The 27,328-nt window shown below is 44.8% G+C and overlaps 1 protein-coding gene across 2 annotated transcripts; it reads right to left on the minus strand.

Moving 5' to 3' along the window:
- Window positions 1-129: 129 nt before the first annotated feature.
- NDUFB8 (NADH:ubiquinone oxidoreductase subunit B8) lies at window positions 130-27,029 on the minus strand. Of its 2 annotated transcripts, none has more exons than XM_029609078.1 (5): window positions 26,872-27,029; window positions 23,815-23,941; window positions 12,776-12,875; window positions 11,775-11,930; window positions 130-327 (listed from the first exon to the last, which is right to left on the minus strand). In XM_029609078.1, exons 1-5 carry the CDS (start codon window positions 26,954-26,956, stop codon window positions 235-237), a joined length of 561 nt encoding a protein of 186 aa, XP_029464938.1. In that variant the 5' UTR covers window positions 26,957-27,029; the 3' UTR covers window positions 130-234. The 2 variants fall into 2 exon arrangements, with proteins under 2 accessions (XP_029464938.1, XP_029464939.1); XM_029609079.1 differs by lacking the exon at window positions 26,872-27,029 and adding an exon at window positions 25,707-25,783.
- Between the last annotated feature and the right edge of the window lie 299 nt (window positions 27,030-27,328).

Genomic DNA, 27,328 nt, shown 5'->3' on the forward strand with positions numbered 1-27,328 from the left:
TTTGAAATGTGCTAAAAAGAAAGTTCCTTAGGACTTCTCCTAGCCAATTCAGATATACATATCAGCACACACATTAGTTTTACTAACTACTTTGTTACCTACCCCAAGAAAGAAAACCACAACACAAAGTACAGTGTTCATAAATAGAATTAAATCGTTTTAATAAACAGGAGCTGTAGAGTAGGCTGTGCAGATGATTGAGAAGAGCGCAGCATCGTCCCTAGGGGAGCCTGTTCAGATCTCATAGTGCTTTACTTCTTTGGGTGCTTTGCTGGGATCGCCACCTCTCTCTTCATACAGGTTATTGTAGGGGTACTGCTTTGCAGTCTGAGGGAGGAAGAGTGAAAAAAAGAAAAAAAAAAGCCATTTTTATTGGCAAGGCTACAGGGAAGCAATGTCTCCTGCTTGCAGTGCGATGTCTGTGTGATCTCTCTCATGGAATAATCAGCAGCTGGCAGAAAGTCCTTTATATGACTATTAAAGCATACTCTGGGCATCTGACACAGCACAAAGTCCAACGCTAAGCCATGAGTATCATGAGTTGCCCAAGCAAAGCGGGGTCTGGAATATTCTACTGCTGTTATAAAACAAACCATTGATTTTCTTGACTTTATCTAATATCAAACAAGGTGATGTCATACCACGGAACACAAAAGTAGTCAGACTGCAGCTCTGGATAACCAGAGGCTAAAGCTGTACTATATTATTTATTCAATATACTTTGTATATTAAACTTAGGGTCCTAAGCTGCCATCATATTCTAAGGTCCATCTGGTTTGCTAATTTCATTCCCGCTGCAATAAAACAGACCCAGCTTGACTGCTGGCTTTCCCCTCACTTCTTCACAACTAAAGATTTTCTGTGCTTATCGCATGCTCTCTTGAATTCTGATAGTGTTTGTGTTTCCACCACTTTCATTAAGGAATTGTTCTATGCATCCACCAGCCTTTCCATGACAAAATATTTTTTTGATGTTGCTCCAGACTCTACCCTTCCTGAAGCTTCATAGTGTGACCTCCTTGTTCTTGAGCATTCTTTCCTCTGAAAAAAAAGTTTGCTTCCTATGCCTGACTCGTGCCTTTGAAATATCTGACTATCTCTGTCATAGCCCCCCATCTATCCTTTCCTCTAGGCCTCTAGTGTATATTTATGTAGCGCTAGGATAAGGGGAGGAGAACGACGCTGGAGCCACTCAGTCGCTGTTTTCCTGCCTGAAACTCCACCTCAATGCAGCTTCCTTTTGCCATTTTGGGAGCCTTTTTGTGTGCCTTGTGAGTGACCTCGCTACTGTCGTCCCTGGAACACCCTCCTCCCCCCCCTTCCTCCTGGTGGGACTAGAGGACCTACCCACATTGCACATCATCACCTGGGCACCAGGATAAGGAGAGGAGAGCGATGCTGGAGGTGCGGCACACTGAAGGATCGCAACAAAGGGGCATGGCCCTTTGTGCACACAGTTCAACATTACTTCTTTTTTAATCCAAAACCCTCAGTAGCATGGCCTTAGAAAGTATTAAAATCATCTATGGTAAAGGAAGATATGGTCAGGTTTCTTCAAGGTTTGCTCTCATTTACAAAAGAGGTATTTGGAAACTATAAAACTTACAGAGCTTTCCTATCCCTATTTGTCTAATGATATCTGTGTTTTTAATTAATGCCCAATCACAGACTGAAAAAGCGCCTATAATCAATGATATTCTTAGAGGCCTTCCTGTATGTGTTTCACAGAAACATGGTTAAGAGACTCGGATTCTGTAGTAATCAGATTATGACAGCAGATTACTCTTGTATATCTTTGCGGAGAGTTGGGAAGAGATGGGGAGAGTTGATTATATATAAAAGAATGACAACATTTCCAAAAAATTGATAGTCCTGATTGTTTTTCCTTTTAAGGTCCTTTTATTAGTCAGAAAAGATAAATGTTTGTTTAGTTTATTGCACTCCTAGACTACTGTCACCTCTAATTGAATTTCTGTCTGACAAACTTGGATCTGGTATCAACAATTATCATTGGTGATTTTAATCTACACATAGACACTCTGCCTTTATTCCCCCCCCACCCCACTGTCAGGCCGATACAGTACAGTGCGCTCCGGGTCTGGCCGCGCGTTTGACTCGCTAGCTTTACCCCTTATACAGTAAGGGGTAACAGCATGTCAAAAACGCACGGCCAACCCCCCCCCCCCCCCGAAACTAATAGCGCCCACAACATGCAAATGCATTTTGATGGCCCTATTAGTTATTCCTGCGCGATCCAGAAAGCAAAATGTGAAGCGAAGCCGCACATTTTTTCAAAAATTAACGCCTGCCCAAAGGCTGGCGTTAATTTCTGCCAGCGCCGGGGAAGTGTACAGAAAAGCAGAAAAAAAACTGCTTTTCTGTACTCCCTCCAACTTAATATCATAGTGATATTAAGTCAGAGGCCCCAAACATTTAAAAAAATCAAAAATTAAAAAAAATAAATTTTAAATTAGTCCACGGCCCGGAAGACGGACGCTCAATTATGCCGGCGTCCGTTTTCCGAACCCGTGGCTGTCAGCGGGTTTGAGAACCGACGCTGGCAAAATTGAGCGTCGGCTGTCAAACCCACCGACAGCCGCCGTTCCTGTCAAAAAGGAGGCGCTAGGCATACGCTAGTGTCCCTAGTGCCTCTTTTTATCACGGGCCCTAATTTGCATAAGCCACCCTCCTGAATCGCGAGCCCAGGAGAGTGGCCTGTGCGCGTGCCAGGAGAGCGGGCGCTCGCTGGCTCTCCCGCGCATTTTTCTGTATCGGCCTGTGTGTGAGACTTTACTGCAAGTCCTAGGATGGGAACAGGCTGTTGCTAGCCCCACCCATCAAGAGGGTCACATGCCACAGGCATGATTAGGCAAGGTAAGAACTTGCACAATATCTGTAGCCAGCCCAATCTATTGGAATAAGTTGCCAGATGACCTTTGCACTATTGCAGACATTAAGATTTTTAAAAAGAACCTAAGAACTTGGCTGTACAAACTGGCTTTTGATGAGTTAGTTGTTAAGAAAAATACTATGTAAGGAGACAATGACAAACTACATAGGCAGAGAATTTTAATCAAGGTTTGAAAGATCCTGCTACATTTTATTGTTGATTTTGATTTTATTATAATTTATTTTCATTATCATATATTTTTAAGTTTTGTTACAACTATTTTATTAGGTTTTATATGGAATGTTTTATTTTAATGTCTTCAAGTGTCTTTTATTTGAATTATGAATGTTAGATTGTAAATAGCTGTGACCTTAGGAATGGTGATTGATAAATGTTATATAAAGAAAAATAAACTAATAGAAAAATAAAACACTTAAGTCTTATCTCAAAGGGCTTTTGGTGCACCATTTTGGTAGTTTTTCTCAACTCCACAAAGGGACTCAATACTTCAGGTGAAGTCTTACCAATGACATGCAGAGATACATCATTGCCTCCTATATTTCTGCTGGTTATGCTTTTCTCTATTCACTCCAGCATCCCCCTGGCTCTGGCCACAGCTTTATCATACAGCTTCACTGTCTTGAGATCATTAGACATGACTATCCTGAGGTCTCTTCTCTTGCTTAGTGCACATCAGTGTCTCACTCCCTATTGTGTATGACTATCTTGATTTCTGCACCTCAAATGCATATGTAATTTGCAAGTTTTCTGAGTATATAAATTCCTTTTGAAATTAGCGATTTGATATGTTTTGCATGCAAAATGTTTACCGGTTGTGTTTGGCATCCTTTAGTTGTTTTCCTGTTGCATATGTTTTTTTCATTATTTGTTGTATATTTAATTATTTTTGACTTTTATATACCGATCTTCTTGCTTTTAATAAAATCAAACCGGTTTACAATGAAACAAAAAATGCTTGCCCTTGAGCAATTACATAGAACAAGAAACATCTAAACAACTTTGATTAACATCTCAAAAAACCAACTTAGAGTAACAAGGAAAATGCGTTAAATAATAAGGAGAGCAAAGATTAGAGTGAAGAAGCACTAAGGAAAGAAATTATGCGTTGGAAAGTCTAAAACAGTTTGGGTAGGTTGCCAGGGGGGAGAAACGGAATGAAAGAAGAGCAACGAGCTTGAAAAGAAGGAGTCGTGAAAAAGGCCGGACCAGCAGGGATCAATGGTCCTTGTCGAGGGAAGCAGGGTGAGAAAATGAAAAGGAGAGTGGGTCTGAGAGCAAAATTAACAACAGGATGTACTTAAGAGGGGAAATTGGAAGAGACTGTGTAGGCTGAGAAGAGAAAGTAGTTGGTTAACAAGAGGGCTCTGGGAATGCTAGGCTGAATAACCATTTTTTGAGTTTTTTCTTGAAAGAGATTGGACAGGGGTCTTGTCTGAGATCCGGTGGGAGAGAGTTCCATTGAGTAGGTCCTGCTATGGAAAGGGCCCTATTCCTTAGAGAAGTTCTAGATTGTGGTACGAGCAGGGAGCCTTGGTATGCTCTTCTTATCGGTCTGGAGGAGTTGTTGGTGTGGAACTGGAAGGTGAGATCCAGTGGAGCTAGGTTGTTTAAATTTCTGTGCATGATGGTTAGGACTTTGTAGAGGACTCTATGTTTAATAGGGAGCCAATGGAGGTTGTAGAGGATGGGCGTGATGTGGTCCCTTTTTTTTGAGTTCGTCAGGATCCTGGCGGCTGAGTTCTGTAACAACTGAAGTGGCTTGGTTGTGGCTGCAGGGAGCCCGGGCAACAATGAGTTACAGTAGTCAACTTTAGTGAGTATGATTGATTGAAGGACCAGGTGGAAATCATAGAAGTGAAGGAGGGGTTTTAGCTTTTTGAGAACTTGTAATTTGAAAAAGCCCTCCTTAGCTGTGTTGTTTACAAATCTTTTGAGGTTAAGTTGATTGTCTAAGATTACACCTAGATCTCTAACAAAAGAAGTGTTTTTGAGGTTATCTGGAATTGAAGAAGTGGAGTTGGTGCTCGAGTGGTTGTCTTTCTGTGGTTGATTCCCTGGGGGAGTGGTTGTCTTTCTAGAAGAGAGGTTGTCTTCATGGGAGATGAGGAGGAATTCAGTCTTGTCTTTGTTGATGACTAGATTTAGTTTCGAGAGGAGTGCGCTGATTTCTTGGAAGCATCTGTCCCAGAATTTTAGGGAGTTTTGTAGTGATTCCTTGATCAGGATGATAATTTGAACATCATCTGTGTATATGTAATGCTTGATTTTCAGTTTGGACAGGAGGAGGCATAGCGGGAGAAGATATATGTTGAAGAGGGTAGGTGAGAGGGAAGAACCTTGAGGGACTCCCAGGTTTGAGCTGATTGGGTGTGATTCTTTGTTATTGATTTTTACCTTGAACGATCTGTTGCTTAGGAATGAACGGAACCAGGCGAGAGCGGTGCCAGAGATACTTATGTCTGCGAGACGGTCTAGGAGGATTGCATGGTTGACCGTGTCGAAGGCTGCAGAAAGGTCCAGGAGAATGAGAAGGTGAGGAAGTCTTTTGTCCATGTTCAAGATGATGGAGTCCGTGAGAGAGATCAGAAGTGATTCGGTGTTTAAGGATTTACGAAATCCGTATTGTGAAGGTGCCAGGATCTTGTGTTCTTCCAGGTATTCTGTGAGTTGTTTATTAACTATTTTCTCCATAATCTTGGCAATGACGGGTAGGTTGGCTATGGGGCGGAAGTTAGCCGGATCTGAGGTTGATAAATTGGGTTTTTTTAGGAGAGGTTTCAAGATGGCCTGCTTAAGCGAGTCCGATACTCGTTCTTCGGTTAATGAACAGTTGATAATGTTAGCAAATAGGTTTCGCGATGGTCTATGGGATAGAGATGAGGAGGTTCGATGGGATGGTGTCTAGTGGATGGGATGAAGGTTTGAGTTTCTTTAGTATATTTTCGACTTCGAGCGATGAGGTAGACTCGAAGGAATCTAACCCTGCACCCTGTTGAGGTGATGAGGCCATCGAAGGGGGGGATGGTGGGGGTTGGGTGTGGCAAACGGACTGGTGAGATTAATAATTTTGTTCTCGAAGAAGGTGGCCAGTTCTGTAGCCTTGGTGAGAGCCTGATCATCCGGAATGGACGGTGGAGAGGGTTTAGTAAGAGCGGAGATGTATGAAAAAAGAGCTTTGGAGTCGAAGCTGAAATGATGAATTTTTTTGGCGAAGAAGTCTCTTTGTTTTGAAGATGGCGTTCCTGTAGTTGTTGAGGGTGGATTTGTAGCTTGCGAGAGTTGTGGGTGAAGGATTTCTGCGCCAGATATATTCTTTGTTTCTGAGGTTTAGCTTGATGGCCTTCAGTTCGGGTGTGAACCAAGGTTTTCTGTTGTCTTGGGCTTTGTGAAGCACCTTGGTGGTTAGAGGGCAGGTGTGGTCTGCGACTTTATTGGTGATGGAGTTCCATGAGGTGATAGCTGTGTTAGCATCTGAGAGATCGAGCTGTGGGAGTTCCTTGGTAAGCTGTTTAATTAGAGTGTCTGAAGAGCAGGGTTTCCTAAAGTGAACCGTGGTTTTGGGGAAGGACGGGGGGAGAGTGTCTACTATTTTGAGGACCGTAGTGATGATTTGGTGGTCCGACCAGGGAACCTGTGTGCAGGTTGGGGAAGATGAGAAAGATATGCCTTCGTTCATGAAAATGTGTGGCCAGCGTTTGGCCAGCCTTGTGAGTTGGGTTGTTTATGATCTGTTTGAAGCCAATGTGTTGAAGTGAGGATAGGAGTGTCTCACAGTTAGAGGAACGAATGGCAGCATCAACATGTAGGTTGAAGTCTCCCATTATTAATCCAGGGGAGTCATGGTTGATGTGTTTGGCAATGTATTCTATGAGGGGTGAAGGGTCGGATTCGAGGTTTCCGGGAGGAGCGTAGATTAGGCATAATTGGAGTTGTTTTGATTTGAAATACGCACATTCAAGGTTAGCAATTTGAATAGAATGTTGAAGGGTGATCTGAAGGCCTTTCTTCGCTGCCAGAAGAAGTCCCCCTCCTCTTTTTTTAGGTCTGGGGATTGAGAATATGTCGTATATTTGTGTAGGAAGTTGATTTAATAGAACCGAGTCCGTGGGTTTTAGCCAGGTTTCTGTGATGGCACAGATATCCGGGGTGGCCTCTGAGAGATAGTCATTGAGGATGTGGGCTTTTTTAGAGAGGGATTGGGCGTTGAAGAGGGTCAAGGTGAAGAGAGAGAGGCCTAGAAATTGTGTGAATGGTGTCAGAGTAATGGGGATTAGTCTCTTCTGCTGGATGTTGTGAAGCGGTGGAGGTTTCTCTTTATTTCTTTCTATCTTTCTTAGGTGCTTGTAGATGATGGGGATGGTCAGAGGGAGCATTTTGGAGTGTAGCCGAGAGCTTGGGAGAAAGTAAGCCTGGTTAAAAAAGGTTCCTGGAGTGCTCCGAGTGGGATTGTGAAGCCCCTCTAGTGTGGCTGTTGATTAGGTATATATTATCTTTTATAAGCATTCTGCAATGTTGGATTCATAAATTACAGTTGACTCTCCTTTGGTTTAATGGCTTATATGGGAAGTTCCCTCCCAGTCCGCTCTTTAACTGGAATGGACTGGGAGGGAACTGGGTAAGGCCGGGATGCATCGCTGCGCAAAATGTGCCTAAATCTCCCCCCCCCCCTTTGCACATGCCGCCCGTGGATTATAAAATCTGGCGCATATCTGCGTGCGGCCCACATATTTTATAACATGCACTCGCCGGTGAATGCAAGTTGTAAAATCGCGGCATCCATGTGTGTGCGCGTACCTTTTAAAATCTACCCCTTAGAGCAGTGGTCCCCAACCCTGTCCTGGGGGCCCACCAGCCAGTCGGGTTTTCAGGATATCCACAATGAATATGCATGAGAGAAAATTTGCATGTTATGAGGCAGTGCATGCAAATTTTCTCTCATGCATATTCATTGTGGATATTTTGAAAACCCGACTGGCTGGTGGGCCCCCAGGACAGGGTTGGGGACCACTGCCTTAGAGAACTTAGGAACCAGTTAAAAATGTTTAAGAGTCAGGGAAATTTTTTTCCTTCCCGTATTTTCCGGCGTATAAGACGACTTTTTAACCCAAGAAAATCTTCTCAAAAGTCGGGGGTCGTCTTATACGCCGGGTATCATCTTATAGGGCACACCTGCTCTCTTACCAGTTTCTCTCAATCACACACATGCTCTCTATCAAATGCATTCTCTCACTTACACACAGGCTGGCTGCTTCTCTCTCTCTCTCTTTCACCCCCCCCCCCCCCCGAGCACAAATAGTAGCTGCAGCAGCTTCCTCCTCCAGCCCCCGCAGGCCAAGAAAGAAGAAACCCATCCGCCGCGGGAGGCTCATGCTGCTGTCTCCTTTCCCGATTACCAGCTCCTTCGACTGCTCGGGGCCGTTCCTGCTATCGCCGCTGCAATTTTTTCATTCGGCACGGCTTTCTCCTTCCCGCGCACCGCACTGCCGTTGCCGCTGGGCTATCAGCACGTTCAAGCCCAGCGGGAACGGCAGCGGTGCAAAAAAAAAACAAAAAACGCTGTGGCATCCACGGCTGGCCTTTTCTTCTTCCCGCCCCCCCCCCTTTGAACCGGAACAGGAAGTGATGCGCGGGAAGAAAGAGCCGTGCCGCGAGAAAAAATTGCAGCGGCGACAGCAGGAACGGCCCCGAGCAGTCGAAGGAGCTGGTAATCGGGAAAGGAGACAGCAGCATGAGCCTCCCGCGGCCGATGGGTTTCTTCTTTCTTGGCCTGCGGGGGCTGGAGGAGGAAGCTGCTACAGCTACTATTTGTGCTGGGGGGGGGGGGGGGGGAGTGGAAGTGAGAGAGAGAGAGAGAGAGAGAGAAGCAACCAGCCTGCCTGTGTGTAAGTGAGAGAATGCATTTGATTGAGAGCATGTGTGTGATTGAGAGAAACTGGTCAGCGAGCTCGTGTGTGTGAGAGACAATGAAAGTGACTGCTCAGAGAGATGACTGATGTGTATGTGAGTGTGAGAGAGAGAAAAAGCATGGAAGTGAGAAATCTGGGTATGTGAGAAAGCATGGGAGTAAGAAGCCTGATTATGTGAGAGAGAGCATGGGAGCGGGAGGGCTGGCTGTGTGTGTGTGTGTGTGTGCGCGTGCATGAGAGAGAGACTGGTTGATAAGGTGACGGTGTGTGTGAGAGAAAGAGACTGGTGTGTGTGAATGTGAGAGAAAGAATGTGATTCAGGGAATGAGAAGCCTGTGCACGTGGAGAGTGAGCATGGAAATGAGAGAGAGACTGGTGTGTGTGTGTGAGACAGAGAAAGTGATTATGAGAGTGAGAAGCCCGTATATGTACGGTAAGCAGAACACGGGAGTGGGAAGCCTGTGTGTGTGTATGGCATGAGAGAAACTGTTCAGGAAGGTGTCTGGTGGGTGTGTCAAAGACTGTTTGGGAAATGATTGGTGTGTGAGAGACAGAAACTGGTCATGGGGGCATGACTGGTATGGTGTGTGTGTGTGAGAGACATGGGCCCTAAGGAAGAGGAAGAGGAATAGGAGAGCTGCTGGAGGGGGTAAGGAAAGGTGGCTTTTAAAGTTTATTTTTCTTGATTGACTGCCATTTTAATTATTTAATATTATGTGATGTGTCTGCTTTTTTGAAATATTTTATTGGTGTTTGGAGAATGTTTAATAGTTTTTATGAGTTTTTAATTGTTGGATGTTATTCTGTTCATAGCTGTTTTGAAACATTTATTCTGCTTATTAGTATAGTTTTACAATTATTTATGTGTGGGGATCTATAGCTGCTTGCTAGTCCTGTTTTCCTAATAAGAGGTATATTGGTTTTTAGGGCCTGATATACGGTATTTGTAGTGTTGCCTTTTCATAGATAGGGTTGCTCCTGTTTGAGTGTAAAATTATTTTTTTTTCTTAAAAATATGTATAAAAAAGGGGGGGGGTCGTCTTATACGCCGGAAAATACGGTATTTTGTTTTGTTCAAGTTGGTATTTTGCTTGTTATGTTTTTCTTTCTTATTTTGCTCTTTTTTGTCCATGTTAGTTATTTTTTGGCTTATTTTCCTTTATTTTTTGCTGTCCTGAATTTTAGGCACCAAAGGGCCAATATAATAAACAGCGTTAACCATAGCATGGCTTTTTACTCCCGTTGTAGTGTGTATTTTTCAGCACTAATCTAACCTCAATACGTAATAGGGGTTTGAGCACCAAAAAAACCCATGGTAAAGAGAGATTAAAAAGCCACTTCAAGATTGGCACACCTCCATGCTAGGTGCAGAGTCATAAGCTTACAGCTGTTAACCAGCAATGCAAGGCGGCACGCTAGTGGAAAGGTTGCCTAGCGCGCATCCTTTTACCACAGGAAATTTAACTCCTTCTCAGAGGCAAGAGTTAGTTCCCGTGGGAAGAAGAGGCAACCAAACCCAGTCAGGCGAGGCTGGCAAAACCTCCCCAAGCAAGCTAAACTCCCTCCAGATAACTTAGCAGGATAAATGACCCAATCAAGCCAGGCCGGCGAGTCCTCCTTTAGCAGGCCAAATCCTCTTCCCCCTCCTTCTGAAGCTAACAAGTGGCAGAATCCCCTTCATCACACCTTCAAAAAATGTAGCTGGGCCAGAGCAGAAACCCCTCCTACCCATCTACCAGCCTTAAAAAAAAAAAAAAAAAGTCCCCCCCCCCCCCCCCCCCCCCCCAATCCCCCCTCAACCTGGGAACCCCAGCCGGAGAAGGCCCTATCTCCTCCAGTAGAACTGCTCCCTCGCTGGCAGCTGACTGGTCCTTCCACTGTCAGTAGGCTGTCCTGCCACTGAGGGAGCAGTCCTGACGGAGCTTTTTGAGGCTGCTTCTAAATCTTAGGCCCAACTGTTTGCTTTCAGCCTCATTAACTCGTTTTAACCACTGTCTTAGTATATGAAATTCCCCAAGTCTAATGAGCAGGGTAAATCAAACAGCGCGACAGAAATGGTAAGTAGTAGAAGGTCAGGTCTGAATCAATCAGAATGCCTAAACTTTTAACATACAGAACAACTGGAATCTCGACATTCTCAATGCGCACAAGAAAGGGGGATGCTATAAGAACTCAAATGCTGCAAAAGCATGGTTATCTCAGTTTTTGAAAAATTCAGACAGAGCTTATTATGACTGAGCTATCATTTAACAGAAGATAAGCACAGCATAGAGTAAGAGTTCACAGTGAACAAAAGGAATGCACAACACTGGAAACGATTTATAAGGAACACCAATTTTCAAAGCTTTGAAGATTTTCCCACCACATCTATCCCACACAAGTCACACCTGTTAAAATGATGCACACGCTTTTCCTCAAAATACATGTGCATACAGCATTTTTACAAAGTATAAGTGTAAATTTATTTTTTTTAGATTTATAATCTGCCTTTCAGCACTTCAAAATGGATTACATTCAGGTACTGTAGGTATTTCCCTGTCCCCAAGCGGGCAATGAACCCTGGTTTCCCTGGTTCATTGCCCGCTGCTCTAACCACTAGGCTACTCCTCCACTCCAAATTCCAAACCCTGCTCCAACTCCACTCCCAGGTAAACTTATGTGCAAACATAACAAATGCATAAATTTATTTGGGTATCGATATGGCAATTCTGTAAAATTTAAGAAATAAAAGGCCACTCCTGCACATAAAACACTATTTTCCCTGCAGAAGTCTCTTGAAAAATGCTCCCAAGATTCAAGATGCTGGTTTCCATTTAAGTTTTTGGGTAAAACAACAGAGTCATAACAGAAAATAAGACTACTTTTGGATCTCTTTTTAGTGGTAACCCACCCTGAAGAGCCCTCTCTGTTCGGTGCACAACCGGTCCCCCTGAGCACCCTCCTGCACTGGTACTCACCACAGGCCGGTAACAAGGCATCTTTTCTCCAACCCAGAACATGAAAAGCATGAAAGCAATGAAACCAAAAAGCTGTTTGGTCATAGAATTCCAGGAAATGATGGTGGGAGATGTGTCCACACGGGTCCGCAAATACATGTCAAAGTCCCAGTGCATCTAAGAGAAGTAGAATGGATAGGAACAGAGGGGAGACTTTGTTATGCACTTGTGATGTGGATTTACCAAGCACCTTTTATCCCCACTGAATCCCAACACAGCTTTTAATACTGCAGAAACCTACTAGCTGCCATCTAAAGAGGCACATGGGTCAAGCAGCACAATCCTGGCTCCTGAACTGCATGAGAGTTTCCAAAAGGCAAAGGGAGGGTGACACAATATTACCATTATTACTATCCAAAGTCGCACGACAGGAATCTTTCTAATCTATTTTGAAATTATGGGCATTCACTGTAACAGCCACGTGCTTATCCTACCTCCTGACTGGAGAAATCTCTCTGCCCAGTGGCTGAAGCTTAAGATTCTGACCATTGCGATCGAGAGGCTGGAATCCTCAGGGTTTACACAGCTTTTCTGTGAAGATTTTACCCCTTCAGAAGTTGCATGAAAAGTAAAACTTCATGCAAAAAAAAAAAAAAAAAAAAAAAAAAAAAATATATATATATATATATATATATATATATATATATATATATATATGCTGTTTCAAAAGCTAAGCAAACTGACTTGCAGGATTGTATGCTTGATCCTTAAATCGGATTTACAGTCTAATAGGACAAAAGAAAAGGTATGCTATGAATCAAACAAAGAGGAACCAATGAAAGTTAAGAAACAAGCCAGCTGATATTTTAGACTCAGCGAGTGCTGCTGCTTTAAGGAAACAGAGTGCTTATGGAGAATGACAATGAAACAATTTGGGAAAATTTCAGTGGGAAACAGGAGGGCAGGACTGGACTTCTTCACAGCACACATGGATAAGAGAGAATGCATGATGCTATCCTTACCGGCTCTCCCCAGTTTCTCCTCAGGTCAGGGTGGTCCCATGAATACCAGGGATCTCTCTCATGCTGTGATTTTTCCGGGAGTTTGGGATAATCGCCATACCTATTAGAAAGAAAATACTTCATGAAGTCTGTTTAAACCCATTCTTAACATACAGTTTTCTGACTTTGGAACAGTTCTTCGTTGATTTGAAATTGCTACCTTGGCCTAAATATTTAAGAGTTATGGTTAGGAAATGTGGGTGCAGTTATTAGCCCTGAGGCAGCAGCGAATAAGGGTCTGACAAAAAACAAAAACTGATCTGGTACAACTCACTCAACTCTAGAACTAGAATAAGTACATAAAATCAACATCTGGGAGGATTTATTTGGAAATATATAACCAGATCTATCGTAACATCTAGGTGACTGACAAATAAAATCATAATTAAAACACAAAAAAAATAGATAAAATAAAAAGGCAATAAAACAGAAAAACAAAATGTTTCAGCACTAAGAAAATCGTCAGCAGACTCACAGGGTTGACTCAACTCTGCCAAAAAATCTGCTTCAGCATGTTTTTATGTTCAATTTGTTTATTTCACATCAAAGATTTATTTTATTTATTTTAAACTTTTCTATACCGATGCTCCTGTACAGGATGCATATCGCACCGGTTTACATGGAACTGAAAACAGTCGCCGGGAGGCGTATACAATGAAACATAGGAACAAAGAATGTTCGGGGAAATAAAACAGTGTGGGGAAAGTAACATTGGAACAAGGAACGTGCGGGGAACTAAGGCAGATATGAGAAAACTTTAGCAATATAAGGGAATACACTACCATATAATGTGGTAGATATAACATAATATTAAAAAGAGTAAGTTTAATAATAATATGAATGGGAAAAGAGGCCTAAGCCTCGGGGAAACAGTTCCAGATTACCATATGACACATAATGGACTGTTAACAATATATGGTGAAAATTAAGTTTTCTTAATAACATTTTATCATCCCCTAAATCCCCCTCCCTTTTCAGCCCATTTTTAATTCAGCTACCCAAGCAGCCAGACTCAAACCTAGTCAGCAAAAGCTGACACAAATAAATGAGCCTTCAAAAGCTTTCAAAAAGATAAAGATGTTTCTGCTTTAATATTAATTATCACAAAGAGCTGCCCCAAATACACTTAGGGCCGGATTTTAAAAGGGTTACGCGCATAACCCTTTTAAAACCCCCCTGCGTGCCGCCGAGCCTATTTTGCATAGGCTCGGCGGTGCGCATATGTCCCGGGGCTTGCAAAAAGGGGCAGTTGGGGGCGCGGCCTGTGTCGGGGCCTGCCGCACTGGCACGCGTAAGTTACTACTGCCCGGAGGCAGTAGTAACCTTTAAGATAAAGGTGGGGGGGGGGGTGGGGGGGTGGAAGGAAAGTTCCCTCAGAGGCCGCTCCGATTTCGGAGCGGCCTTGGAGGGAACGGGCAGCGCGCGCAGGGCTCGGCGCGCGCAAGTTGCACAAACGTGCACCCCCTTGGGTGCGCCGACCCCGGATTTTATAAGATACGCGCATATCTTATAAAATCCAGCGTACTTTTGTTCGTGCCTGATGCGCAAACAAAAATACGTGCGAGCGCTGTCTTTTAAAATGTACCCTTTAATGTATTCCAGAAACCCTTAGTAATCACACACATATAACTGGAATGGTTTACTGGCATGTTTTCAAATTGTGAGTCTGAAGTCAGGCCGCGGGAGACAAATAAAGAACAAGAAGATAGCCGGGTGGGTACCGAGCTGATGGAACGCTGTGAAGACTCAATAAGGGATTCCTATTGGTCCGAAACATGATCATATCGGGGTTGGACTATCGCTAGTTATGCAGAGATAAATACTTACCAAAAGGGCAAGTGAAAATTGCTATTGAATAGAAGGGTAGCTTTATTGCTAGTGATTTATGGCGGAGCATTCACTTAACTATATATGAAGATTGATATTGAAGTTCATCAGCATACAATGAATTGGAGAAATTACTTACCTGATAATTTCATTTTCCTTAGTGTAGACAGATGGACTCAGGACCAATGGGTATAGTGTACTCCTGCTAGCAGTTGGAGACGGATCAGATTTCAATCTGACGTCAGCCCCTAGTACATATACCCCTGCAGGAAGTGCAGCGCTTCAGTATTCTCCTCGAAAAGCATTGTGGATATATGTGTGACTGACTGATTGATTAACTTAATAATTTGGTTAACTTGAATAACTTCATAACTTGGTTAAATGTTAAAACTTGATTAACTTGAACTGATTGATTGACTATAGCTGGAGACCGCCAGTGTACTCAACCGGAAAGCGTCGACACCCGGCAGGGTGGATGCCCTAGGTAAATGAAAACATGGCTTACCCTTGAATCAATTGAAAAACCATGCGTAACGGCAACCAAGGGTGGGATGCTGAGTCCATCTGTCTACACTAAGGAAAACAAAATTATCAGGTAAGTAATTTCTCCATTTCCTAGCGTGTAGCAGATGGACTCAGGACCAATGGGATGTATAAAAGCTACTCACGAACAGGGTGGGAGGCTGCCCGTGACCCACTTAGTATTGCCCTTGCAAATGCCGTGTCCTCCCGAGCCTGAACATCCAGACGGTAGAATCTGGAGAAGGAATGGATGGAGGACCCTGTAGCCGCCCTGGAGATCTCGGCAGGTGACAGCATTCTAGTTTCTGCCCAGGATACTGCCTGGGCTCTGGTAGAATGAGCCTTGACTTGTAGAGGTAGTGGCTTGCCAGTTTCTACGTTGGTCGCCTTGATGATTTCCTTAATCCAGCGGGTGATAGCTGCCCACGAGGCCGCTTCCCCTTGTCTCTTTCCGCTGTGAAGGACGAAAAGGTGGTCTGTTTTTCGTACGGGTTCCGACATTTCCAGGTATCTGGATAGGAGTCTGCTGATGTTGAGGTGGTGTAGACTACGGGCTTCTTCCGAATTCTTCAAGCCATCCTTCGTTGGTAGCGAGATGGTCTGGTTAAGGTGGAAGTGTGAGACCACTTTGGGGAGGAAGGAGGGAACCGTGCGTAGTTGGATGGACCCCGGGGTGAGCCTGAGGAACGGCTCACGGCAGGACAGTGCTTGTAGTTCCGAGATGCGGCGGGCTGAATACACTACCAGCAAAAACACCGTCTTTAAGGTTAACAGGCGGAGGGACAGACCTCGGAGGGGTCTGAAGGCGGTTCCCGCTAGGAAATCCAAAACGAGATTGAGATTCCACAGAGGTACCGGCCACTTTAGTGGTGGGCGAATATGTTTGACTCCTTTCAGGATGCGTGACACATCCGGGTGAGAAGCTATGCTGTCGCCCTCGCTCTTGGAGCCGTAGCATGACAATGCGGCCACCTGTACCTTGATTGAGTTGAGGGACAGACCCTTTTGTTGTCCATTCTGTAAGAATTCCAGGATCACGGGAACTTTAAATGAGCGTGGCTTGATGTTGTGGTTTTCGCACCAGGCTTCAAATACTCTCCAGATACTTATGTAAGTTAACGATGTAGAGAACTTGCATGCTCGGAGGAGAGTGTCGATTACTGCCCCCGAGTATCCGCTCTCTCTCAGGCGGGCCCCTCTCAATGGCCAGACCGTAAGAGAGAATTGAGCTGGGTCCTCGTGGAGGATCGGACCTTGTTGTAGCAAGTCCCTGTGTGGGGGCAGGGTAGGGGGTTCCCTGCCAGCAGTCTTCTCATGTCTGCGTACCAGGGTCTTCTTGGCCAATCTGGAGCCACCAGAAGGACTAGCCCCCTGTGTAGTTGTATCTTGTGAATGATTGCGCCCAATAGGGGCCACAGTAGGAAGGCGTATAGTAGGGTCCCCAGTGGCCAGGTCTGTACCAGGGCATCGATCCCTTGGGACTGTGGTTCCCGCCTGCGGCTGAAGTATCTGGATACTTGGGCGTTGGATCTGTTTGCTAGAAGGTCCATGTCCGGTGTCCCCCACCAATTCACTATCATTCTGAAGGCTGCAGGCGACAGCCTCCATTCTCCTGGGTCTAGACTTTCCCTGCTGAGGAAGTCTGCCGTGATGTTGTCTTTCCCGGCGATGTGGACAGCGGAGATCTCCTGGAGGTTTGCTTCTGCCCACGCCATCAGGAGGTCTATTTCTAGGGACACCTGTTGGCTTCTGGTTCTCCCCTGCCGGTTGATGTAGGCCGGTTGATGTAGGCCTGCTCATATTTGCACCTGCTGAGTTGTATGGAAAATAAAGAAACACGTATGTGGAAATCCAGCCCCCAACATCCTCTTCAAGGCACACTTCTTCATGCTGAGTGTGAAGTTACGCATACACTGGGCACTACCTGTACACAGGAGGGCAATTTTTAAAAGATAAAACACTGCTTTACCCATGGGAATGGCTCTGGAAATTACCCTCTTATTGGCTCCCTGAATGTTGAAAAGTGGGACCCCCCCATCCTGACAAAGGGAAAGAAATGATCAACAAATCTCAATTAGTATAATTTACAGAGAATCTTCTAGAGACAATTATTTTTCCATATTATCTATTCTAGAGCAGCGATTACTGGAGCACTTTATGTACAATGGTTGTTGCCTCGAGACAATTGTTTGGCAGATTCCATTAACCAATTTTATTTTGTGATTTATCCTTTTCCCTTGGTTGGATAGCTGTCTTTCAAAAGAAGGTGGTGGCTTTTGCTTCTCTTTTTTCAAATACCTTTTGCTATAAAGAGGGACCAGTGCACAATTATTATGTATAAAAGAATGCACACAGTGCTCTCCACATGTAAAGAAATTACACAAAACAAATAACCAGGCAAAGGACACAGGCAGCGAAGGGTTCCTACTCAGAAGGGCTTACAATCTCAGTGCATGTCGATTTTAAGGGCATGCAAAGAGGAGAGCATCTAAAGAATCTAAATACACAAAGCAAGGAGACAGACATGCTCTCTGTCTTACCCGATTTAACACATCCCGATATTAAAATTATACCTATCAATAGCTGGCACTTATGGACTTCACAAAGACAGCAGCCAAGCACCATACAGGCTAAAACTGGCAGACTTGCTATGCAGCCAGCATTTGTGAAAACATGAGCAGAAAACTGACAAACTCTGAAGACTGAAATTTCGCTCCTTTCTCCATTACTCATCCATCACTCAACCTTCTGGTTCTTCTAAATAAGGGACTTTACAATCATAACCCACCCACTGCCAAGGAAATAGCTCTATCTCCAACTCTCTATATGATCATTTGGACTTTTATTTGATTTTCATTCATTCTTCGGTTACTATATTGTTGAGTTAGTTACACTTCACGTTGCTGCCAAATTAAATTTCAGCTTTGGTTCGGAGAATAAAGCATATTGATTACATCAGGGTAACACAGAGAGAGTTCATATGGTTACAATCTCCATGATTCCCATGGCCTACAATCTAAGGATTATAGTGTTTCCCAAACCTTTCAAGCCCAAGGCACACCTACATTAACAAAAATGTTCTGTGGCACATCAACCTCCACCAAGCCGGCAGTACAGAAATGGAGAGCACTTATATATGTCTGGAAGAACAACTAGGGAATCATTGAAAGCCCCAGTTTCTCTTCCAAATGTTAAAACAAACCACTAGATTCATCAAAATGCGATTACGCATGGATAACACCCGCGCTAAGAAAAAGGAGAGTGTTTATGGAAATTTTAGAATTACCGCACGGTAACATACCACCGCACATCTATAGTATTGCGTGGTGCGGTAAACTTTTCGCGCTCTGCAATAATTCCTATTTCGCATCTCACGCTGAGAGAGAGAGAGAGAGAGAAAGCGCCCCTATCTATAAGGTCCTCTTAGTAGGCAAGTATTTATATCTCTATATAGGGTTTAGGGGCCAGTTTTCCATGCAGAGTAAGACGTATGAACAGCACAGTATACCTTGGTGAAGATTTGACATCATTTGGAGTGAGGAAAGTCTCACAAAGATGACATTTCTACTATGTTCTCCCACCCTAGCTTGATGGACTCTATAACAGGGTACAATCGAGCTAGGCCGAGAGAACATAGTACAAAATTTCATCTTTGTGAGACTTTCCTCACTCCAAATAACGTCAAATTTTCACTGAGGTCTACTGTGCTATTTGTACATCTCACTCAACATGAAAACTGGCCCCTAAACCCTAAGCCACCACAACACATCATCTTGAGCTATCTGATGCCCTTCCTATAGGAAAATTGGTTCTTACCTGCTCATTCCTGTAATACCACAGATCAGTCCAGACCAACGGGTTATACATCCCTACCAGCAGATGGCAGCAGAGAGCAAAGCTTTGAGGCTGTGCCCTATAAACTAGAGTGCCACCTGCAGCCCTTCAATATTAATCTGTACCCAAGCTTAGAACCAAAAACCATTTAACTTACAGGGTGAACAAAACCCCGGTTCGGATACCCCCAAACGTGATCAGACTGCTGAAGGTCCACAGAAAGTTTAACACTCATGAAAAATATTGGCGTAAACAAACTTGTTTACTTAAACTGCAACCCTTCTGAACGCAGTAGCACAACACCAGAAAAATCAGTCTTTCGGTATTGATATCAGGGAGGGCCTCTGGACTGATCTTGGTATTACAGGAATGAAAATTAGCAAGTACAAACCAATTTTCCTTTCCAGAACATAGCCAGATTTGTCCAGTCTAACGGGATGTACCAAAGCTCCCTACACTGAGCGGGAACCTGAAAGACCCTCTCTCGGCACACCTTCGTTGAAAGTAGGAGACTCATGCGTCTACACATCCAAGAAATAACGCTTAGTGAAAGTATGAAGAGAGGACCACACTGTGGCCTTACAAATTTCCTGGGGAGAAAGCAATTGACATTCCCCCCCCAAGAAGTCGCCTGAGCTCTGGTAGAATGCGCCTTCAGGCCCAATGGTACTGGTCGACCCTTGCTAATCTAAGCTGCGGCAATAGCTTCTTTCAACCAACAGGCCAAAGAAGCCTTAAACACTTTTTCCTCTTTCTTGGCTCCACCAAATGCCACAAAGAGATGAGATGATCACCAAAAAGAGTTGGTGACCTTGAGGTATCGTAAAAAAAACTTGTCTCACGTCCAAAAGATGGAGATCCCTCCCCATCGCCAGATCCCAAGACCACTCTGGAAACCCTGGCAACTCCACTGCCTGATTCACATGAACAGAGGAAACCACCTTCGGCAAGAAAGACAGGACCATTCACATGGACACTTTGTCATTATCAATTTGCAAAAACGGATCCCCACACGAGAGAGCCTGAAGCTCCGAAATTCTCCTTGCCGAGCAAATTACCACCAGAAAAAAGGTTTGAAATGTCAAAGATTTCAGAGAAGTGCGATTCAAGGGCTCATAGGGTTCCTCACAGAGAGCTCGTAAGACCATATTGAGACTCCATTCCGGACACATCTTCTATATCGGGGGCTGCAAATGCTTTACCCCTTTCAAAAAATGAAGGACATCAGGGTGAGAGGCCAAATTCTCCCCCTGCACTTTATCCTGAGACAGCCTAGGGCTGACACTTGGACCAGAGAGAGTTATATGCTGATCAAGGTCTTCCCCGAAGAGCAGTTTCCCCTTAAAGGGAAGATTACACAACTGAGTCTTGGACGAGATGTCTGCTGACCAATTACGCAGCCATAGGAGGCACTGCGCCGTAATTGCCGAGACCATACCTCGAGCAGCAGTGCGGACTAGGTCGTACAAAGCATCCACCAAGTAGGCGATCCTCACCTATAGACAAGTTGCTTGAGCTGGAGATGTATCCCGAGGACAACGGGTCCTGAGGCTTCTGAACCCACCATAAACAGGCACGCTGCATTATGCTTGCACAGACGGCTGCTCGAAGACCCAGGGAAGAAACCTCAAACATGCATTTGAGTTGTAGTTCCAGTTTGCGATCCTGAACATCCTTAAGAGCAGCCACCCCCATAACTGGAATTGTAGTTTTCTTGGTGACCGCGGAAACCGCCACGCCCAGCTTAGGAGTCTTGAGGCGATCGAGATGTTCCTCTGACATCGGATACAACTTCGTCATTGCCCCTCCCACCTTGAGACCTGACTCTGGGGAATCCCACTCACGGTTAATGAACTTCTGAAACTTCTTTGGGATATGAAAGACACTGGGAGGCCCCCGAAACCCATCCAGGACCGGGTTTACTCCCTCAATGTCAGACTCCTCTTGAGACATTTTGACCCCCAGTTCCCCCAGAACCTGGAGGATAAGCAGACGCAGCTCTTCTTTCTTGAAGAGAAGGACAACTCGAGGGTCATCACCCTCTGAGCCCGGCCCCTCCAAAAAGGCCTGATCTCCTTACATGGATCTGGGAACTGATCCCCATCCAGATCCCCTTCCAGATCTGCCCCTGGAGAGGAAGAACTGTCACTTTGTAGGTCATCCAAATCCACCGGATCATCACAGTTCCCTGCTGCCATACGATCTGGTCTCATTTTCGCTTGGCCGACTCCTGAGAGGGTTCCCCCAGAATCTTTTTCAGGAGGTGATGTGCTTAACCTTAGGTTGCCCCTAGCTAGGAAGGCTTAATGCATAAGAAGGTAAAGTTCTGGGGAAAACCCCTTAGCAGGTAAGGGGTCCCCCTCAGGCTCACTATTCGAAGAATCAGTGCCCTCCTCTTGTTTGCGCCTCGACTCCCGCGCCGCGGGAGAAAGGAGGCGCGGGCAGTGAACGACCTGCTTACCAGCCTGGCTCCCTTTAGGACATCCCTGTCCATGAGAGAGAACCCAGGGGACCTATCGTTGGAATCCACCCCAGCCTCTACTGGACAGGAAGATCCCGTCTCTCTTGTCTTTCGCAGACGACCCCTCCCCCGCCCATGCACAACCCATACAGAGGGAGAGGGAGTCAAGAGGAACTGACACTGCACTGCAGACCTTACAAATCTCCATAGCTGGCAACTTATGGTTCTGCCTCTTTTTTTTTTTTTTTTTTTTTACACATGGGGATCCCTCCCGATTGACGGGCCTGTCAACGAGGCGAAGCGCGCAAGAGGCGCGCTACCACGACACCTTCATCACTGTACAGGAGACCAAGCAGGGAAGAGAAAGAAAAATGGCACGCACCAAAAATACTGCCTCAGGCACCGCACGTTGGAGCACCACTCTTTCCCCGCTGGGGAAAAGGCCAGTAAACCCCACTGTGAACCACAGGTCTCCCACTCCCCACACAGGACCACACTTAAACGGTCTGACCGGTCCGACCCTGCCAAGCAGACCGATTAAAGCAGCAGAACTGCTGCACTCAGAAGTCAAGAAAAAACCCCTTTTTTTTTTTTTTTTTTTAAACAAACTGGAAAAAAATAAAAACCAAAATTAAAAAAAACCCTTAAAAGGGATACTTCCCTGGAAGATGTCGCAAGTAGGGGACCTTAAGGCCGCAGAGGAAGCCAGTCCCCTGGCTTTCAGTGGCCCCGGAAGCAGTGGGCTAGCACTGCCAGGGGTATCCAACCCCCCTTTCTCCCGGGTCAACCCTAGGGATGGTCTGAGAAATCAAGACCTAGCGACCTTTAAGAGCAGAAATCAACCTCTGAAAGTTAAATCAGTCAGGACTGCAGGTATGCACCTCTACCATCTGCTGGCGGCAGAGAAATACTGAAGGGCTGCAGGTGGCACTCTCATTTTTAGGGCACAGCCTCAACGTTTTGCTCTCTGCCGTCATCTACTGGAAGGGATGTATAACCCATTGGTCTGGACTGATCTGGGTATGTTCAGGAAAGGCATATAAATAGTTGCACGCTATAAGGCTCAGTCTCAGTCCCCAGAGTCTCAGTCTCTCTCCCTAAGCCTAGAAATGGCCGAAATGCAATTCCAAAAATGTATTGCAAATTGCGTTACAGCTGTTTCGGGCATATTCACATTTCACATATTCATATTCACATATTCATATTTCACCGCACTCCAATTCAACATCATATTCAAATGAAGCTCATCACATTTATGCTTCTAAAAAAGAAAGAACTCATATATTGATCTTAAGTCTGATTGTGTTTTTCTACCAAGCCTTATTCCATGTTATTTCTTGATCCCCTTGCCATCCCAATTTCCCCATAACCTTATCTGTAAACAGTTATGATGGCGTTACTTTGACGCTCCGAATGACAGTATATAAAACCCCTTAAATAAATAAATAAATATCGCACAGCTTAACGCAGGAAAAAAGGTGTAGTTATTTCTGGCATTAAAACCATGTGATAGCATGCATTATGCTATCTAATCCTGCTCCTTCCCAAAGTCTGCATTTGCGCCATGCTGTAGTGTTATTATCACATGCGTTAACGCCATAACACATTTTGATGAATGACCCTGAAAGGGAAAAAGGGGACAGAGACTCATGAACTTGTTACAGTGGACTAATTCCCTTTATATATAGTGCAGGAGAAGAGAGAAGTCAGTGTGGTTTCGTAGCCAGCTCCGGTAGTTACTTTGCTGGCCACATGTCGCTGCTCCCAACAGAGCGAGTCACAGCCAGTGCTCATTGAACATTCTCTTCCCATCTTACTCAGCCTGGGATAAGACAGAGGCTGGAAGGATTCAAAGGGGAAAGCTTTGGAGGGAGATGAGGTGTTGTGTGCATTGTGCTGCACAAAGCAAGGGCCAGCATTCATGCCCTGCATGTTGCCCATTAACTATCACATTCTGGGGATAATGTATGATTACACATGTTCTCAGAAAGGAGCCCCTACATGTTTAAGAGCCACCACTAGTGTCTCTTGTTGCTGTGAGGAGCTGAGAGCAGGGATCAGGTGCTGGCTTCGATCTGAGCATCAGGCAGTGGTGACTTTTTGGTGGCACAACTCATCAGGTCTGAAGGCACACTGATTGGGAAACACTGATCTAAGACGTTAGCACAAAGAGGGTCAGTGCCTTCTGAAGGCCACAGGAAGAGTGGGGAATTGACCTGGCTTCACGGCTCTGTATGCGTTCAATGCTATGCTATATTGCCTGTCCACCTACATCTATATCCCAAGCCCACTCACTGAAGAAAACAGTGACCACATGACAAGCAGAAAGTCAGCAAGTACCACTCCAAGGCCTTACCCCATCCCGTCATTTGGATATGGTTCATAGTCCTCCACCCTCATGTTGTACTTTTTGGCTGCGGCTGCCCTTTCTTCTGGAGTCTTCGGATATGAGCCAGGCAACATGTCCTTGGAAATACCCGATGCTAGCAAATAAAAACTCAAAATCAGAATTTTTGTAACTTGTGTACTTTTTTGAGTCAACTGTTTTCCAACTGATTGAACTTTCGCTTTCAAGGGGGTACACAGTTTGTTGGTTTTGCAAGATGAAGGGCCATATGCTTATAGAAGCAGAAATAAAGTTGAGGTGCAAGAAAGATCCAGCACAGCTGCATCTGTGTAAGACTAAAGAGATTTTTATCCAAGAGTGTTTACTACTATGAAGTCAAATGGCATGGTAAAATGTGACCCAGAAAGTGATCCTAACACCCACCATGAGTTCAAGAACTAATAGCAACTACCAAAGTCAACGAAATGACAACTGATCAGAGCAAGCACAGGCGAGCCATGTCAAGATGCTACTCAGAGCTTGTACACAGCAACCACTCTCTCAATACATTCGCTTGCTTTCTGCCTTATTTGCCTGATTCTATGACAATGACTATTTTAATTTACAGGACCAAATATCTAGCTTGTATATTCTACTATACTAAATCTGGAAAACAGGTGCTGCTGACTATAACATACTTGTTTATAAAGCAAACAAATATTTTTCCCTTCTATGTATGCCCACCTTCACTTTCAATACATAAAAGAGAGAGAGAAAGCCAATGACTACAGACAAGGTTATTTAAAAATATATGTAAAAAAAAATTATTTCAAAGTCTTTAAGCAGGTCTCACTCACTATCAGCAGTTTATTTATGAACGGATGAAAGGGGAAAGAAGCACAGACCATAACCAAGCTAAAAGCATTAGTACATAGTAACGTACATTATATGTACATAGCATGGGCAAAAATCTAAAGACACTTGCCCAGACATCAATCTATGTAGTTGCCTGCCTTCTCTCTGTTCCCAATTTTATGTAGAGGGACCATATCTGCTCTCCTCTAGTCCCTCAGACCTGTCCTCATTTTCAAGGACAAGTTGAACAGAGTTATGAGGTGGTATGGTCAGCACACTCTTCAGTCCTTTTAGTATCGCAGGGTGTACGCAGTGCAACAACAGAAAAACAGAAACATCACTATTGCTCATAAAACATCCAAGAATACAATCAAGAAATATAAAACATCAATCATTAAACTCAAAAATATTTTAAAAGTTCCCAAAAATCAATACAATATTTCTAAAGAGCAGACACACCAAACACTGCTCAATAATTAAAACTAATAAAGATAAAAAGCAACTCCCCTGCTCTTCATACCTGGGAACTTATTCCCAGTTATCCTGAGATTGTCATGGATTAGTGGTGGGGGGGGGGAGGGCAGCTGCGCGCGCGCACATACAGTCTCTCTCTCTCTCTTCTCCCCCTCCAGAACACACAAGCTGCAGCACCCTCCACTTTCAGTTCACACAGCTCTCCTCTCAGGGCTTGTGCGGATGCTGCTCCTTCTCCTTGCCAACACTGCTCCTGCTCTTTCTAACCCAAGACTGTGCAGGCTCAAGTGGATGGGAAGAACAAGGAGTCACACTGGTCGCAGATCTGCACCTACTATACTGCCCCTCAAACTTTGGCACTCTAGGCAGCTGCCTAATTCTGCTGGTCCTATACATATTCTCACTCCACTCCCATCCCCAATATGTTCTCACTCCCTCTCTACTTAACACACTTTTCCCCTCTATTCTTCACTCCTCTCTTACCCTCTTCCCTTCTTTCCCTCCCATCAACCACATCTTCCATTCCCCCTCTCACTCAGCTCATCTCCCCTTCTCAGTTAGAGGGAAGGAAGGGGACGTGAATTCTCACTCACCCCTCTCCAGTTCCTTGCCATGCCTCCCTAATCCTCCTCAGCATAGCTCTTCTTCCTGTCCACAGGGATGGGGGAGGAAGACCTCACAAGCATGTCACAATAGCCACACCATCATGGGCTTTTTTTCTGCTCACTAGGGTGGGTGCTCTGTGAGCACATCATAACAGCTGTGTCACAATGGGTCTTTTCATCCGTCAGTGGGGGCCGAGAACCCTGTGGGCATGTCATGAAACTGTGTGCCATTGTCTTGGATCTGCATGCAGGGTGAGCAGGGCAGCAGCAGCAGGAATGTTTTGGGAGGCATTTTTTAGCCACCTGAATTGGCTGCCTCACGATAAAACTACCTTTGGTGGCTGCCATAAATTAATCATAAAAGGCGGAAGAGGGGAAGTTAAAATGATTGTATACTTTAGAACTGACAAAAAAGGACTGAAAAACCTAGGTTTTCCTAGCACATTGTGAGCATAAAATTATACCACCCATCAAACCTCCCTCCCCTCCCCATATCATCATTGGAATGCCTTTTATGGTTCGCAACCACAACACACATAGCAGGTAATACCTTTTTATTGGATTAATTTAATAAATTTCTTTACTAGCTTTGGAGAGCTAAATTTTCTTCAGAATTCGATTGAGCAACGATTACATTTACCAAGAAATATATATTTTTGTTAACTTTTATTTTCACCGTTTTCGCTTTGTTAACCTACCTTACACAGAGCTTTATTACCTGATCAAAACTCCCTTTTCACTGCTGACCAAAGTTCCCCCGTTCGGTTCTTGGAATCCTAATAAAAACTCCTTCCACACTTGCAGTCCGCCCTCCCGAAGTGCAAGACCCTAGGTTGGAGTTTAATATTAACCACACAATACAGTGATCACCAGACCCATTTTTCCTAGTGAAATCGGGTCTATCAACAGGACGGATACAACGATAGGACTGATCGGAGCTCAGCAACGCACGGAGACGGAAAGGGGAAAAAAAACCAGCCACAGTCAAGACTCGAGGACAGATACCTGGCGCCCATCTGTCGCCCAGTGACCTCGGAGAGGATGAAGGGAGCGGAAGGACGCCCTGGGCTCGGTTGAAGGTGAGCGCCAGGGCTTCAGCCGAAGTCACCACGCGCCACCCGAAACCCCCCTTCCCGGCTGCTCCCTCACTCACCAGCCCTCACTCCGCTTAGGTTCAGTAGGCCCGGTCCCGCCCGGCGGGCCACCGCTTGCACCCAGCCGCAGCCAAGCGCCGCCATCGCTGTCTATCGCCAGACTCAGTGCGCAGGCGCCTTTCCGCAGTCCGACGGCAGCCCAGCGGGCCCCAAACGCTTCAGAGAATACCGAGCGAGACGCGGGTGGGCGGACGCGCGCGCCCTCCCCTGGTATCTATTGGAAGTTAGCTGGAGTATCGGCTGTGCGAGGCTACTGCAAAACGCAGAGCCTCCAAATTGACAGTAGCTTTACTAAAATAAATAATAATAATGTTATGATACTGTTTTATATTTTATGATTCATTTTTTTGTAAGTTTACATGCTGCTTTTATTATAATTGTTATATTATTGTTAATTCCTATTTACAATGTTTACATTGCCAATGGCTTGGCTCATTTTAGTGGAAAGGCCTGAAA

The sequence above is a fragment of the Rhinatrema bivittatum genome, chromosome 7, assembly GCF_901001135.1.
Source record: "Rhinatrema bivittatum chromosome 7, aRhiBiv1.1, whole genome shotgun sequence".
In the NCBI taxonomy this organism is placed as follows: domain Eukaryota; kingdom Metazoa; phylum Chordata; class Amphibia; order Gymnophiona; family Rhinatrematidae; genus Rhinatrema; species Rhinatrema bivittatum.

Bases quoted from the DNA above. Each gene is read 5' to 3' on its own strand.
- NDUFB8 (XM_029609078.1), bottom strand. From the start codon at position 26,956: ATGGCGGCGCTTGGCTGCGGCTGGGTGCAAGCGGTGGCCCGCCGGGCG. The intron at 23,942-26,871 runs GTGAGTGAGGGA...TTTATTTGCTAG, and splicing joins CCTAAGCGGAGTGAGGGCTG to CATCGGGTATTTCCAAGGAC. The intron at 12,876-23,814 runs GTAAGGCCTTGG...TCTTTCTAATAG, and splicing joins TATCCAAATGACGGGATGGG to GTATGGCGATTATCCCAAAC.